We start from the raw sequence: 14,192 nt of genomic DNA, 5'->3' as shown, positions 1-14,192 counted from the left end.
CATTTTGAAACAAAGAGAGTGAAGTTGTTATTTACTAAATACTAATAACTACAAATAATTGAATATTGTTAAATCTGATACTAAAAGATACATTTACAAGTGAAACATACGCTACTATGCTACTAGAATAACACACTTGCATTTTTAACTAAACTGTCCCCATTGTAGTTGCATTTTGGGTAATATAGGTACTAGATTATGAGGAAGAACAATGTGTGCAATAAAAGTGAATATAGGCAGTTCAGCTGTATCGATTTTGATCCTTTTAAGTCTTCCATTATGAGTCCACCAGGTTCTTTACAAGTGTGATGCTAAATCGGTGAAACACTCTTAACATTATTTACAAATCAAAATGTCTGCCATTAGACAGTTTTTGTTCAGTAAGTTTAAACCAGAGAATGTGAGTTTCCAATTAAAAACACATCCTACTTCAACCAAAGACTTTTGACTTAGGAAATAATATTGACTGATTTAGAACTTATTAAAAGCATATTCATCAATTGATATTTTATAACTCAATTAGTTGATAAATCAGCAATGAAAACAAAATATAAAACAAAATTAAACATTATTAGCCTGTCCTTAATGCAAAATTAATAAATTGATTAATCACAGAGCAAGTCTCACCTCATTAGGTTCCCACTGCCAAGCATCAAATGTAGGAAATCTAAGAGCTTCTACTGTCTCCTTAGACAGATGGTACTACACACAAACAAACACACACACAGAGCAGGCAGCTGGATAGACAGGAAGACATGGGACACAGGGAGAGAGGAAAGGGAGGAACTATGGGTGAGACAGGTTTAGCTGTGAGTTGTGAGTCTTACCTCATTGGCCTCCCACAGCCAGACGTCAAAGTAGGGTTTTTTGAGGGCGTCTATGGTCTGTTGTGACAGCATGTACTGCAGGCAACAGAGCTTGCAGTTTAACAAATATCCATTGGAAGTCATACTGTAGGAAACACTAGCTTTTAACAGGCAAATGTAAATGTCTAAAATACAGCTTGTCTTTGTGTGTAAATTGTTTATGAATTCATTGGTGTGTTTGGCCAGAACTACAACCATCTGAGTCTGACTTTGGTTATAGAGGAGGTAACGTTAGAGCTGATGTGTGTTTTTTTTATTTAAATATATATTTTTTATTTTCTTGTAAATATTTCTACAAACACTTAGGGAGGCTAGCTTAACTAGATTGAAACCACCATAATTTTGACCCGACAGGTCATGTCTGAAAACGGCTTAAGTTTCTCGTATTTTTAACTTTCTTTCAAGTACCAACACAATTTACATATATTGTAGTCCTGTCCTAGGAGTGACATGAAATTAATCTGCTGTTATTCTAACAAAAAATGTCACTAATGGATTGTTTATTCCATATAAATTATACCTCATAATTATGTTGACATTATTCTGTGTAATAGCGCAGACTGAAGCTCTTTGGCTCATGATACCCCTTGTTAAGTCACATACAAGATAGAAGTGCTCATACAATGAGAATCATATGTGCACTCGTACCATGGTGAAGCGCAAAATCGGTGTTCTGGATGTTCCTTAACATAGCTGGTGGCAAGTGACAAATGACAACACTGCTTAAGCAGGTCCCTTAATTCCACTACTGATGCTGATAAAAACTAAAGGTAACACTGTAACATTGAGGCCTTAAAGGCCCCATATTTTACACCTTTCTGGGATTTAATTTGAGGTATTCGTACCTTTAAGATGATATATCACTGGTTTAAAGTCGCAAAAACTGCTGCAATGTGTATTTCCATGTCCTCTCTTCTGCTTCTCTCTGGAGCTGCAGACAGAACAGGCTGTTTTCGCCTGCCTCTTGAGTCCCTCCTCTGATTGGCTGACTGCACTTTGAGTGACACGCGACCAGGCCTATCACCGGTCTCATTCTGGCGCATTTAACGATCTCTGGCTGTAAACACAGCTGAAAGTCACGCTAAGTTTGGATACCGCTATAGCAGACCAGCCACATATTTACAGTCGGTTACGACAGGATGTTTCTGAACGGTAAGTTACACCATCCTCATGTTTGTTCAAGTTTTAGCAGGACAGTCGGCCAATGTAGAAGTATCGTCCCGAGTTACAGTACGGAGTTTCACAATGGAGTTTCAATACAGAGTAATGTCTATGTTACTCCGTACTGAGCACAGCGCCACGGCACGTCAGAAGAAATAAAGCGTAACCGCTGGTCTCGAACAGCATTCGTCTTAGGAGGAAAGTGCACGGAAACACATTCTCTTCCTTGCATCCCTCCACGCTGCAGTGTTTCTTCAGTGTTGATTAGTCTTTTGTGGTTAGTATATGGTAGCTAACAAGCTGCTAGCTCAGCAACAAGTCTCCTTGGTGTCGCGTTCGGTGTGGAGGGGTGGTGGTGGGTTCAGATGCTGGACTGGTACCGGCTGTGGGGCTGAGAGAGGAGTGCGATCCCGTATGACTCATACGGAGGAGGAAGTACGAAACGAGACGTTTCGATAACATATTTGTTAGAATGGAGCGAAAAAGTCAGCGGAGTGACTGTTTTCATACTTTGAGGGTCCCTACTGACCTCCTTCAAGTAATTACGGATAGTAAAAGCCCAGAAACTTTATTTTACACTATTCTATGTGCTATTCTTGTGTATGTTTGCTCAAATACACAAAGGTCGCATTGTTCATGTTTATGCATTTACAGACTTTTCTGAAGTTAGAACTGTTGTCATGTTCCTTCAAAGTAGCTTTACAAAACATTTTAAGACATTTTTTAGATAAGAACGGAAAAATGGTCTTGCATGAGGCTTATTGTGCAGTGGAGACTTTCTAGGAAAGCCTTACCTTGGGATAGGAGGGCACATCTCTACGAGGAGTCAGCTTCTTATTGTCTTCCAGGAAGTTACTATTAAGAGAAAACAGCTTCATATTAGGAAAAAAAACAAGAGTAAATAATAACATTTCATACTGTGTATATACTGTATAAGATCCAAAGTCTGTTAAATGACCTTCATTTCCAAAATAGATCTTCTAACAATGATCTTTCAGCAGTGTTACTATTCCCATTGTAACAACAGCTGCTATTAAGGTTTAATGCTAGAACTACAAGTGACACCTAACTACTGATTGTTGTCATTTTTATCTGTCAATTACTGAATTATCTTTATTATCATAACATTGTGATATACTGTATTTCCACATGGGACATCACTGATTTAAAGAAATAACCTTTGAAATGCTACCTTAATAAATTACTTAAATAATTTTGTAATTATCAAATTTTCTGTCTTTGAACCCATGCCAATAATACAGTAGCTACTACTATTTCTGCTACTACTGCAGTAACATGGAAATTACATTCTAATGAATTACTAACCACTGTGCATGTTGGCATTTAGAGTAGGGTGATGCTCAATGTAATGCAGATGTCCTGACAACACTCTGCTGCTCAATAGAAGCATGAGCTGCAATAAAAGTGAGGATCTAGGCATTATTGGGCCGAGACTAGCCACAGAGGGTGGCACAGGAAGTAGACCGGGTAATCCAGGTGACCAGAAGGTTGGCGGCTCGATCCCTGGTTCCTCCATTCATTATACTTATGTGTCCTTAGGCAAGCCCCTGACACCCCATTTTGTATGACTGTGTTTATGAATGGGTGAATGGCTAAATGTACTGTAAAGTGATTTGAGTGGTCAAGACAAGAAAAGCACGATATAAATACAGACCATTTACCAATTGTTACTGTTGTAGCTGTCACCTGTTGTGTCTTGATGCCATCTCTTCACGGAGTTTCTTGATGTCTTTGCGACATTTCTCAATCTCCACCACCTTCATGCCCTCCACTGTAGGCAAATACAATGTCATGTTAAATGATGTTAAATGTTAAAACCTTATTAGACCTATTGTTTCAAACAAAAATGTTTTAGTCTTTGTTTAAAGTAATGGGGCATTTAATTATTGTATTTATTAAACTGATCTTATTGATAGATGGGTTGGTCTCATATATAGCTACTGGCCTCTAACAGATTTTAAATTTTTGTGACATTTAATGTAGAGTCATTTTGTTGGTCAGAAATGTAATCAATAAAAAAATCAAGAAGCACATGTCTGTACCCATCACCGCATAAAAGTATATATATAAAGTAAATAAAAGTAATTTAACAAGTAAGAGGGGAAAAATGGATTTAAACTTGCAATAACTACTTTTTGGCTTCTTGTGACAGAGGAAATTGCTGTAACTTCAGTGTACATTGTTCAATCTCTCAAACTACATGTGTATAACAACAGCCCCCCGAAGACATTCATATGGTTTTAAGGAATTGGTGTGGCCAAATAGCTGAACAGCGCCCCTAAAGAGCAGCCCTAGCACCAGGATTGACCAACATGTACAAAAATTGGTGTTGGAACCTACTATTTGTGAACAGTAGTTTGGCCTACATGTGTAGCCAAAGCCTGCCCACCTGTCTTCTTTGTTCTGGAGACAAAGTAGAGCTTCCAGAACTCAGTCTCCCAGAGTGCTTCATCTTCACACCTAGGTGTTAAACCTGCCCCAGGACACAACTTTCAACCTAAAAGCCCAGTTCCCCCTCTTTTCTCTCTCTTTCTACTCTCCTGGAGGAGAGGTGGGTGTCTCTCTTTTCTTCTGACTTCTCAGCTCTGCTCAACCAGCCAGGGACCCCTCTCCCTACCCAACCTCTTTCCACCTACATGTAGGCTGGCCTGAAGCAGACTGCTAAAACCTTCCAAAAGGCAGCAACACGAGAGCCTGCCTAAGAACTTCAGCACGAGCAATTGGCCACGACACAAAGTCTGACCAGTAGATGCACAACCACAGGAGCCACAACCAGCAAGACCGCTTCACTGGACTTCAAACAGCACCTCAAAGAGGACCCTTTTTCCCCTTTTCATGAAAAAAGTGCGCAGGTGATGTCTGTGTTTGTCTGTGCGCGTCTGTATGCATAACGAGCAGCAGACACCTTATTGCTGCCATGTGCAAAAACCTTAGGGTTATTTATTTTAGCCTACACATTACTTTCATTTCTTAAACTCACAAATGAGATAGGTGGGCAATATGCATGGAGCAGAGCAAGTCCATTCTCTGCTTTATTTTGGAGACGGCGACTCGGAGATCATTCTCCACGTTTAGCTGCACTCTCTATTTATTCTTTATGTATGTCAGGGCTGAGAAAGTCTTTTCGCACAGCCTTGTTAACCAGTCAGGGTCAGTGAGGTGGGTCAGCGAGCTGGGATCCATGCTCCATCAGAAATATGCGCACCTCGTCCCGCAGCTCACGCAGGCGGCTCAGCACATTTCCCCGCAACAGCAAGTCTGATATTGAGTGGACGTGTTTTTATATAGTTGACCATTTTTATCGCAATGTCAAGAATATGTTTAAGCTCTGGTTCAAGTGTTTTGCTTGCAAGAGATTCTCTGTGAATAATAGTGTGTGAAATTTACGTGCGGCGCCACTTGTAAGACACTCGCTTTCAGTCCTGCCTTTTTCCCCAGCATCGCTCCAGCCCTGTCCCTACACACACCAATACAGTTTTCCGAAGATAGTCCCTCTTCTTTTAGTTTTGTAAAAATGTCCACACCTGTGCACGTCCCCTCCAGCGGGAAGCAAAACAGCATTACGTTTTCCGTCAAAACTGTATCTGATGAAAACAAGCAGCTGGGCAGAGTTTAATATATCTGTGGATTCATCTAACTGTAAAGCATATTTCCCTTTCTTAACTCTATCCACCAGCTGGCACTTTATGTCCTGGGCCATGTCGGTGATGCACCGGGCAATAGTCCCGTTAGACAGCGGCACTGATTCCAGATCACGGGCTAATTTATCCCCATGCATGGCCAGATTTATAGCTACAGCAGCGGGTTTAATTAATGTTTCGCCGATTATGTGTGGCTTTTTTGCCTGTGCAATTAAATATGCCACCTAATATGATGCCCTTTGAGCTTCGGCTGGGATTGTCTGTTTAGTAAGGACTTTCTTTTTGCTTTGTACCTCTCGCTCATTCCGCTAATCCGTGTCGTAATAACCTCATGGGTCAACAAAGAAAAAGGAAAAAACTGATATATATTTATACAATAGTGGGTTAAATATTCCATTTAAAATTATTTAAAAATTGTATTTGTTTTTTGGATGGCATCTCGCGACCCCCACTTTGGGAACCCCTGCACTAGCTGACGATGAAGTAGAAGGTGGTGATGTAGCAGGTCAATGACCCGAAACACGATAGTAAATCTACTACATGACTTCAAATTAAGAAAATCCACCTTTTGGAGCCCAGGCCTTGACCAAACAAAGAAGCTGTGGAATGACTCATAAATTAGACAAAGAAGATTCCTCAAGGGTTTAATTAACCTTTCCTTGCCCCAGTATACATATCTTTGCAGATCAGGCTAGAAACGGGGAAGTAGGCGGGAGCGCTGAATGGAAGTCCTTCCCAGGATATTTGTTAAACTTACGGTAAAAAGTAGTTCAATAAGAGTTGGAATATTTGGGCAGAGTTAAGTTACAGAAGGGATTGGAATCAAATTCTTTAGATGAGCTGGGCTTCAGAAATATAGAGTTAGGGAGCTGCAAAAGGTTAGCTTTTAACCTTCACATACACCTCCTTCATCTCTCTGTGTCTTTAGAAGTTGAAGGAAAGCACTAAAATGAGATTTCAACATTTAAAAATTACAAATTTACCAGATGAAGAACAAAACCAGCTACACTGGCTAATAGTAAAATACAAGTATATCTGTGCTGACCTGCAGCTGCTATCAGAAGCTTTTGGACTTTCACATGTCTTAACTGATAATATATCCTCATCTATCGAGATCGGTGGTTGGGTCCCAGTTTTCCCCTTTCCGCATGCCGGAGTGTCCCAAATTTCCCCCTTCTCATAGAGACAGTGCGCACATAGATGGACTGTATGAATGTGTGTGGGAATGGGTAAATGTATAATTGTGCTGTTAAGCACTTTGAGTATTCATTAGAACTAGAAAAGCACTATAAAAATAGAAACAATACAGACCATTTAGGTCCTATCCTCCTCTCTTTCATAATCCACCCCTCTCTGAATCAGAAAGAGTCAGCTCAACACTCCAGCTCCCATTAGAATCTGTGACCATGGCGACAAAAGCAAAGAGAAGATGGAGATGCATGTGGGTTCCATGATGTTGCTGTAGCAACCAGGTATCCAGGCAAATGGCATGCTTGTGTAAAGTGGCTATGCGCGTCAGATCTGAAACTGCTACTATGGTACAGCCAGTCAGGGAGAGTGGGTTCTGAAAAATATCATCCTCAGTCTTACTTATGAAAGATATGTTGTCAAGTGAATTTGTGAAATATCATAGTGAGGATATAATGATGCATTCTGATTTGCTGTACTTGAAATTAGAATAAGAAAAAAAAAGAATTTCCTGCAGGATTCATCTCAAGTCAAAATATTTGAAGATATCCCAAACTAATTCAAGTTACAAGTAATCTCAAGTAACTTCTAATAAAATGTTGTCAATGCAGTGCTAATTTTGTATTTATTTTATTTAAAAAATATTCATAATACAAATTGCATTGGTAATATTTCAGTAGTGTCCTTTTTGATACACTTACAGAGGACATATCATGCAAATTCCACTTTGTTAGGGCTCCTCTGTTCTCCACTCGTTACCTGTATTAATGGCACCTGTTTGAACTCGTTATCAGTATAAAAGACACCTGTCCACAACCTCAAACAGTCACAATCCAAACTCCACTATGGCCAAGACCAAAGAGCTGTCAAAGGACACCAGAAACAAAATTGTAGACCTGCACCAGGCTGGGAAGACTGAATCTGCAATAGGTAAGCAGCTTGGTGTGAAGAAATCAACTGTGGGAGCAATTATTAGAAAATGGAAGACATACAAGACCACTGATAATCTCCCTCGATCTGGGGCTCCACGCAAGATCTCACCCCGTGGGGTCAAAATGATCACAAGAACGGTGAACAAAAATCCCAGAACCACACGGGGGGACCTAGTGAATGACCTGCAGAGAGCTGGGACCAAAGTAACAAAGGCTACCATCAGTAACACACTACGCCGCCAGGTACTCAAATCCTGCAGTGCCAGACGTGTCCCCCTGCTTAAGCCAGTACATGTCCAGGCCCGTCTGAAGTTTGCTCGAGAGCATTTGGATGATCCAGAAGAGGATTGGGATAATGTCATATGGTCAGATGAAACCAAAATAGAACTTTTTGGTAAAAACTCAACTCGTCGTGTTTGGAGGAGAAAGAATGCCGAGTTGCATCCAAAGAACACCATGCCTACTGTGAAGCATGGGGGTGGAAACATCATGCTTTGGGGCTGCTTTTCTGCAAGGGGACCAGGACGACTGATCCGTGTAAAGGAAAGAATGAATGGGGCCATGTATCGTGAGATTTTGAGTGAAAACCTCCTTCCATCAGCAAGGGCATTGAAGATGAAACATGGCTGGGTCTTTCAGCATGACAATGATCCCAAACACACCGCCCGGGCAACAAAGGAGTGGCTTCGTAAGAAGCATTTCAAGGTCCTGGAGTGGCCTAGCCAGTCTCCAGATCTCAACCCCATAGAAAATCTGTGGAGGGAGTTGAAAGTCCGTGTTGACCAGCGACAGCCCCAAAACATCACTGCTCTAGAGGAGATCTGCATGGAGGAATGGGCCAAAATACCAGCAACAGTGTGTGAAAAGCTTGTGAAGACTTACAGAAAACGTTTGACCTCTGTCATTGCCAACAAAGGGTATATAACAAAGTATTGAGATGAACTTTTGTTATTGACCAAATACTTATTTTCCACCATAATTTGCAAATAAATTCTTTAAAAATCCTACAATGTGATTTCCTGGATTTTTTTTTCTCATTTTGTCTCTCATAGTTGAGGTGTACCTATGATGAAAATTACAGGCCTCTCTCATCTTTTTAAGTGGGAGAACTTGCACAATTGGTGGCTGACTAAATACTTTTTTGCCCCACTGTATATTATTCCAATTGATGCTACCAAACACATATTTTGCATTCCAGAAATATCATTATCCAAAGTTAACCATTTCATTAACTCTTTAAATAACTCAAAAGCTAAAGATGTAGATGGTCTAGACCAGTGGTCGCCAACCCGTCGATCGCGATCTACCGGTCGATCTCGCAGTCTTCACTGTCGATCCCCGAACTCTCTGGACTCACTGGCTGCGGTTTCGCTGCAGATCAGCTGTGTGTCAGTTGTTTACATGGCAGCGTGTCCGCTGCTGGCGGCGGAGCTGCTGGTTTATCTACTGCATTGCCTTCAAAACAGGTCGGTTTATGTACTCAAGTAAATACTAGTATACTAAGGAAAGAAGACGCACATCTTCCGGTCTGTCGATAATAATCAAAGCCCCGTTAGAACCTTAGAACAGATGAATGGATTCAGAAAGTGAAACGCTGGAGTGCTTTTACTTTGAAACGGGTTTGGGAAGTGTTACGTTTGTGTCATAGACAGATAAACATTGCGTTTTACAGAAGAATAAACTGAAAAAATTATCTTTCAGCTGAGTTTTAATGTTTATCTGTTGAAATTATGTTACAAACATAAGTGGTTGCAAATTTTCTGTAAGCGTTTCAAAATAAAAGGACCCCAGCGTTTCTGTTGACGGAATCCATTCTTTTGTTTAACTAGGAGATTTTATTGCGAAATATTTGCAGGAGCAGAATATGCACAGGTTCAAACTGTATAGTATTTGTATTTATTTGAGTACAAGGGACTACTTTCACACAAGGAAATAGTCACATTTATGGCCATATTCAAGTCAAAGGCCATGTAAAAAAACATTGTGCTGCAGTGTTGAACTGAAGCTAAATATTGTGCACTGAACAGATGCTGTAAATATGAATGAATATTAATGTGAATATTGTTCATTGAATAGATAAAGTTGCATAACTGCCTTTCTCTGTGTATATTTATGCTCGTACATTCAGCCTTTAACAGAAAATGCAAAAAAAAAAAAAATGACCCTCCTAAATGGGTTCCTTGGAAGATAACAGGGGGGTAGATCTCAGTTTGCGTTTGGATTTAAAAAGTGATCTTGGGCTCGAAAAGGTTGGAGACCACTGGTCTAGACACTTCCTTTCTGACGATTCATTGAGCGTATTAAATCACAACTAGACTTATATGGTGCAGTTGGTGCAGTATTTCTAGATATAAAAAAATCCTTTGATACTGTAAACCATAATGTGCTTCTAACTAAGCTGTCCTCATATAATTCTAGTGAAGCGATTAATTGGATACAATCCTATTTAACTCATAGAGGTCATAAAGTTCATATGGGACATAGCCAGTCCGACTTTCTCTATAATTATTGTGGAATTCCCCAAGGATCAATACTGGGACCTCTTTTGTTCAGTGTTTACATTTATGATCTACCGCTTATTTTTTTTTCCACAAGTGGATGCTCAAATGTATGCAGATGATACAGTATTATTTGATCATGGCAAAAGTAAGTCAGAAATTGCTCAGAAATTAACAACAGCTATGAGTAGTGTTTCTGTGTGGCTGGCTGACCTCAACACTAATAAAACGGTTTGCATGTATTTTTCTTAGAGGTCCAATAGTACCATACGCCCAGATGTGACTATTAATGGGAAACACATAACCGTTGTGGATAATTAGACTCCCTATAGTTATCAGAAACTGTACCATTTACTACCCTTTTAAAATTAAATATTATTTAAAATCTAAGCAAATCTGTACACATGAGTAATGCTCCCAAGTGGATTATTTGCCATGATGTGTTGATGTCCTCTCAGATGTTATGTGTGCTAATATCATAGTATAATTTTTTTAATATGTTCTGAGCAAGAATATTAGTATAATGCTTATTTTTTTCTTTCTTTCTCCTTTTTTCTTAACTGTTTATTATTTACCACACTAAGTTATTGCCTGATATGTGCTATATTGTGTTTTATATGATACCTTTTAATGTACCTTTCAATGCCCGAATGGTTTGTCTCTGGCTGTTGTGGTGAGACCCCGGTGGCATCGTAAATTGCCACAATGACGTAACGTAGTGTCTTAACTTCATTGTTGCAGAAGAAGGGATGCCCCATTTATCCAGGAACATAAATATGAATTCAGCAGGTTTCATAGGAGCAGAGTCACTTGTTGACCAGCGGAGTAATACACCTCAGTGCAGTGGCGCTTAAGATAAGATAAGATCCACACACAGGGGAAACTCAATTGTTACAGCAGCAGGCAAGTCAGAATAAAGTAGACAAGAGAATAAAGAAATGAAAAAATTCTGAGTGTGTACATTATATACACCTTTTCACTCTAGTGGTTTTTATGAAATGATATATGTAAAGTGCAGTGGCACAGGATGATTGTCCAAGCAAGTAAAAATCAGTTTTTTGCATAAGATAAAATGTAAGAGGAACATTGTGCATAAACACAAATGTGCAAATGTTCTGGTTGTTCGATTTATATCGCGATAAATATCCATATCGACTGATGTGAAAAAAATTATTGTGATGAGATTTTCTTCCACATCACCCAGCCCTAACCTGCAGTGCTGTGTTTCCAATTATGGGCTGCTCCAGCTCAGATAACTATGTGCACCTTCTTTTTCTTTTCCCGTCCCCCTCTCTAATCTGTGTTTGACAATATTTATTTTGACTTCAAATCTGAATATTTTTTGCGGTATTGTATTATGTCCACTGCTGACACTACAAAATAAAACTACTTTGTGCCTACGGCACTGCAGTCTCTTACCTATTTATGGGCATTGACATGCGCTTTCAACTTACGAAGACATGAAATTCATCAATATAAGAACTCAGATGCAAACAATTGTGCATCTGACGTAGGGTTTTCTTAGAAAACTTCTTAAGAATAGATTTAAGAAAATTCTTAAGAAGATATTGGTAAATAGGGCCCAATGACGTCATATAAATAAAAGATTCCCCCTTCCTTTTTTATTATCAGCATTTGAACGATTGCATGGAGCCAAGATTTCCACCGAGTTGGATCTCAGAAATGCCTACCACTTGGTCAGGAGGGTGCAGAGGTTATTGCACCCTCTGCCCCTGTTCTAATTCTCTCTAATTCACATTTACAGTTGCTCCAACTAGGAGCCTACAACAAGTCACAGTAAAATTTTTTAATTTTTTTGACATAAATATAACATTCATAAAAATGTTTTGTATAGACGGTTATAACTTGACAACATTAACGTGAGTCAAATGCAGTGATTTATTTTCGTGTGACAGTGAAGAAACATTGACATCCCGCTCTGTAAGCCAGGGCGGGATCAGCGGCAGCTTTGCGCACACGTGATTCATTTTTAGAACAATACGTGCTTTCACGTCAGAGTCTCCAAAACACCAGGAAAGTCCCCAATAACACCAGAAAAAGTCACTAGATTTGTCGCGAGTCGCTTTTGACAAAAAAAGTCGCCAAGAGGATTTGGAAAGTCGCCAGATTTAGCGAGAAAGTCGCCAAGTTGGCAACACTGCTTCTGGGTGGAATAATAACACCATACCCTGCTCTGCCACTGGTTTAGCCTACTGTTCCCAGCTTTGGAAAGAGAATCTCAGGTCCCCTCAGCATTGTCTATGGTTCATCTGTGTTGTTGCACTTAGAGACGGGAGAGGGAGGTGATCAAAATGGCAAAGGAGGTGTCAGATCACCATCGGATTCCAGCCCCCTCTTATCAGACAGGCCAGAAAGTTTGGCAGTCCAAGCGGAACATTTCTCTTCACATGGAATCTTGAAAGTTGGCTGCTAATTTTGTGGGCCCTTTCCTAATCTCCAACATTATTAGCCCTGTGGCTCTGAGGCTCCGAACACACCTGGTATTAACATGTTTTTTTAATTTTTTATTGCGTGTGTTCATACCTAGCTTTAAAATGTTGCTCCACATGTGGCTCGTGATCGAATCTTGCCACTCTATACTTACAAACATGTACGTCATTTCTGTTCTTGAAGACCAAGTTCTGTTGTTTTTTCCCAGGCTGAGTTCACGTGTGTGTCGGAACGAGCAAGTGAAAAAGAGGTAGAGAGACGAGTCAGTACAGTCTGTATGAATCTCGTGAAGCTGCGCTGTGAAAAAAGATTTTACTTATTAAAGGAAAGTATCTATCATTATGTGGTGATCAGTGTTGATATTCTGCCAGCAGTCACAAACAAATCAACAAGAAGAGGAAAAATACGTTTGATTCATGGTGAAACTTGTAAAGGTCACCTAAGTTCACTTGATGTACAGGAAATGTGTTAGGGAGGACAGATAAATCTGTGCCTTCTTGTCTACATGTTTTATAAGTTCTGTACATAGCCAAACTGTCAGAGGCCTTAAAGTATAAGGATAAGGGAAGGGATCTCCGTATATATTTGTTTATTGAATGTGTTATTGTGTATGTATTTGTTTCTTTAACATCAAAAGGTGATAAATGAGGGGAAGTGACGGCTCGGCAGGGGAGTTGTTTTTGTGTATGCGGGCCGGCAGAGGACCAGCCACGCTCGAGTCGACTGCGGTCCTGAAGACCTACATGGGATTACTTCCAAAAACGGGATTATTTGCCTGGGTGACACTTGCAAGGATTACCGCGAGGACTGAGCTATTTTTCTGGGCGCTCAGAGGTGGTGAGGATAGCGTGGACCCATTTTTGGTATTGTTTGCGGCATCTCTCCACGCCACACCTGCATACATTTTTGCTTTGGGACGTTGTCTGGGGATTCGGGGACTGTATGAATTTGGGGTTGGGGAAATATTGATGTATGGGATTGGTGTAAATTGTGTGGTTATGTTCACGTTTTCGGCTTTGTTTGCGGGCGCACGTCCAGGGGGTACGTGTGTATGATTGGGTTTGGTGTCAATACAGACAATTGTATGCAACATATCTGGGTTTATTTTGTTTATATATATATTATTTCATATGTGGTGGGGCCGATGACAAGGTTATCGGCCTTATAGAATAGTATTCGTTTATTGTAAATTGGTCAGGCGGCGGCGCCCGTACACAGCGGGACAGGTCCGCCCGTGCTCCTTTTAAAATAGCGTAGTAACTTTCCCCTTCTTCCGAAACAAGGCGAATTGTTACAAACTGCAGCGGGTCAGAGGACCTCAGGTAAGAAGGAGCAAGGTCCTTCATATGTGGTTCCTGACGCATTTGCATTCACACTGCTAAAACAATGTGACCACATGTGGCCCAGACCATCTCCGAATGTGGTTTGGCGTGA

General features: G+C 40.3%; 1 protein-coding gene across 3 annotated transcripts in view; it reads right to left on the bottom strand.

The window, feature by feature from the left end:
• Positions 1 to 14,192, bottom strand: part of pde9aa (phosphodiesterase 9aa) — a 96,813-nt gene that overhangs the window by 30,686 nt on the left and 51,935 nt on the right. For all 3 annotated transcript variants that reach the window (XM_035174183.1, XM_035174184.1, XM_035174185.1), the window contains 3 exons: positions 3,735 to 3,819; positions 2,822 to 2,882; positions 828 to 902 (listed from right to left, as the gene is read on the bottom strand). In XM_035174183.1, coding sequence (XP_035030074.1) covers positions 828 to 902; positions 2,822 to 2,882; positions 3,735 to 3,819 — 221 coding nt within the window. The remainder of the gene's footprint in view (positions 1 to 827; positions 903 to 2,821; positions 2,883 to 3,734; positions 3,820 to 14,192) is intronic.

The sequence above is a fragment of the Hippoglossus stenolepis genome, chromosome 13 (genome assembly GCF_022539355.2).
Source record: "Hippoglossus stenolepis isolate QCI-W04-F060 chromosome 13, HSTE1.2, whole genome shotgun sequence".
Lineage (NCBI taxonomy): Eukaryota > Metazoa > Chordata > Actinopteri > Pleuronectiformes > Pleuronectidae > Hippoglossus > Hippoglossus stenolepis.
This window is presented reverse-complemented; position numbering and strand designations above follow the sequence as displayed.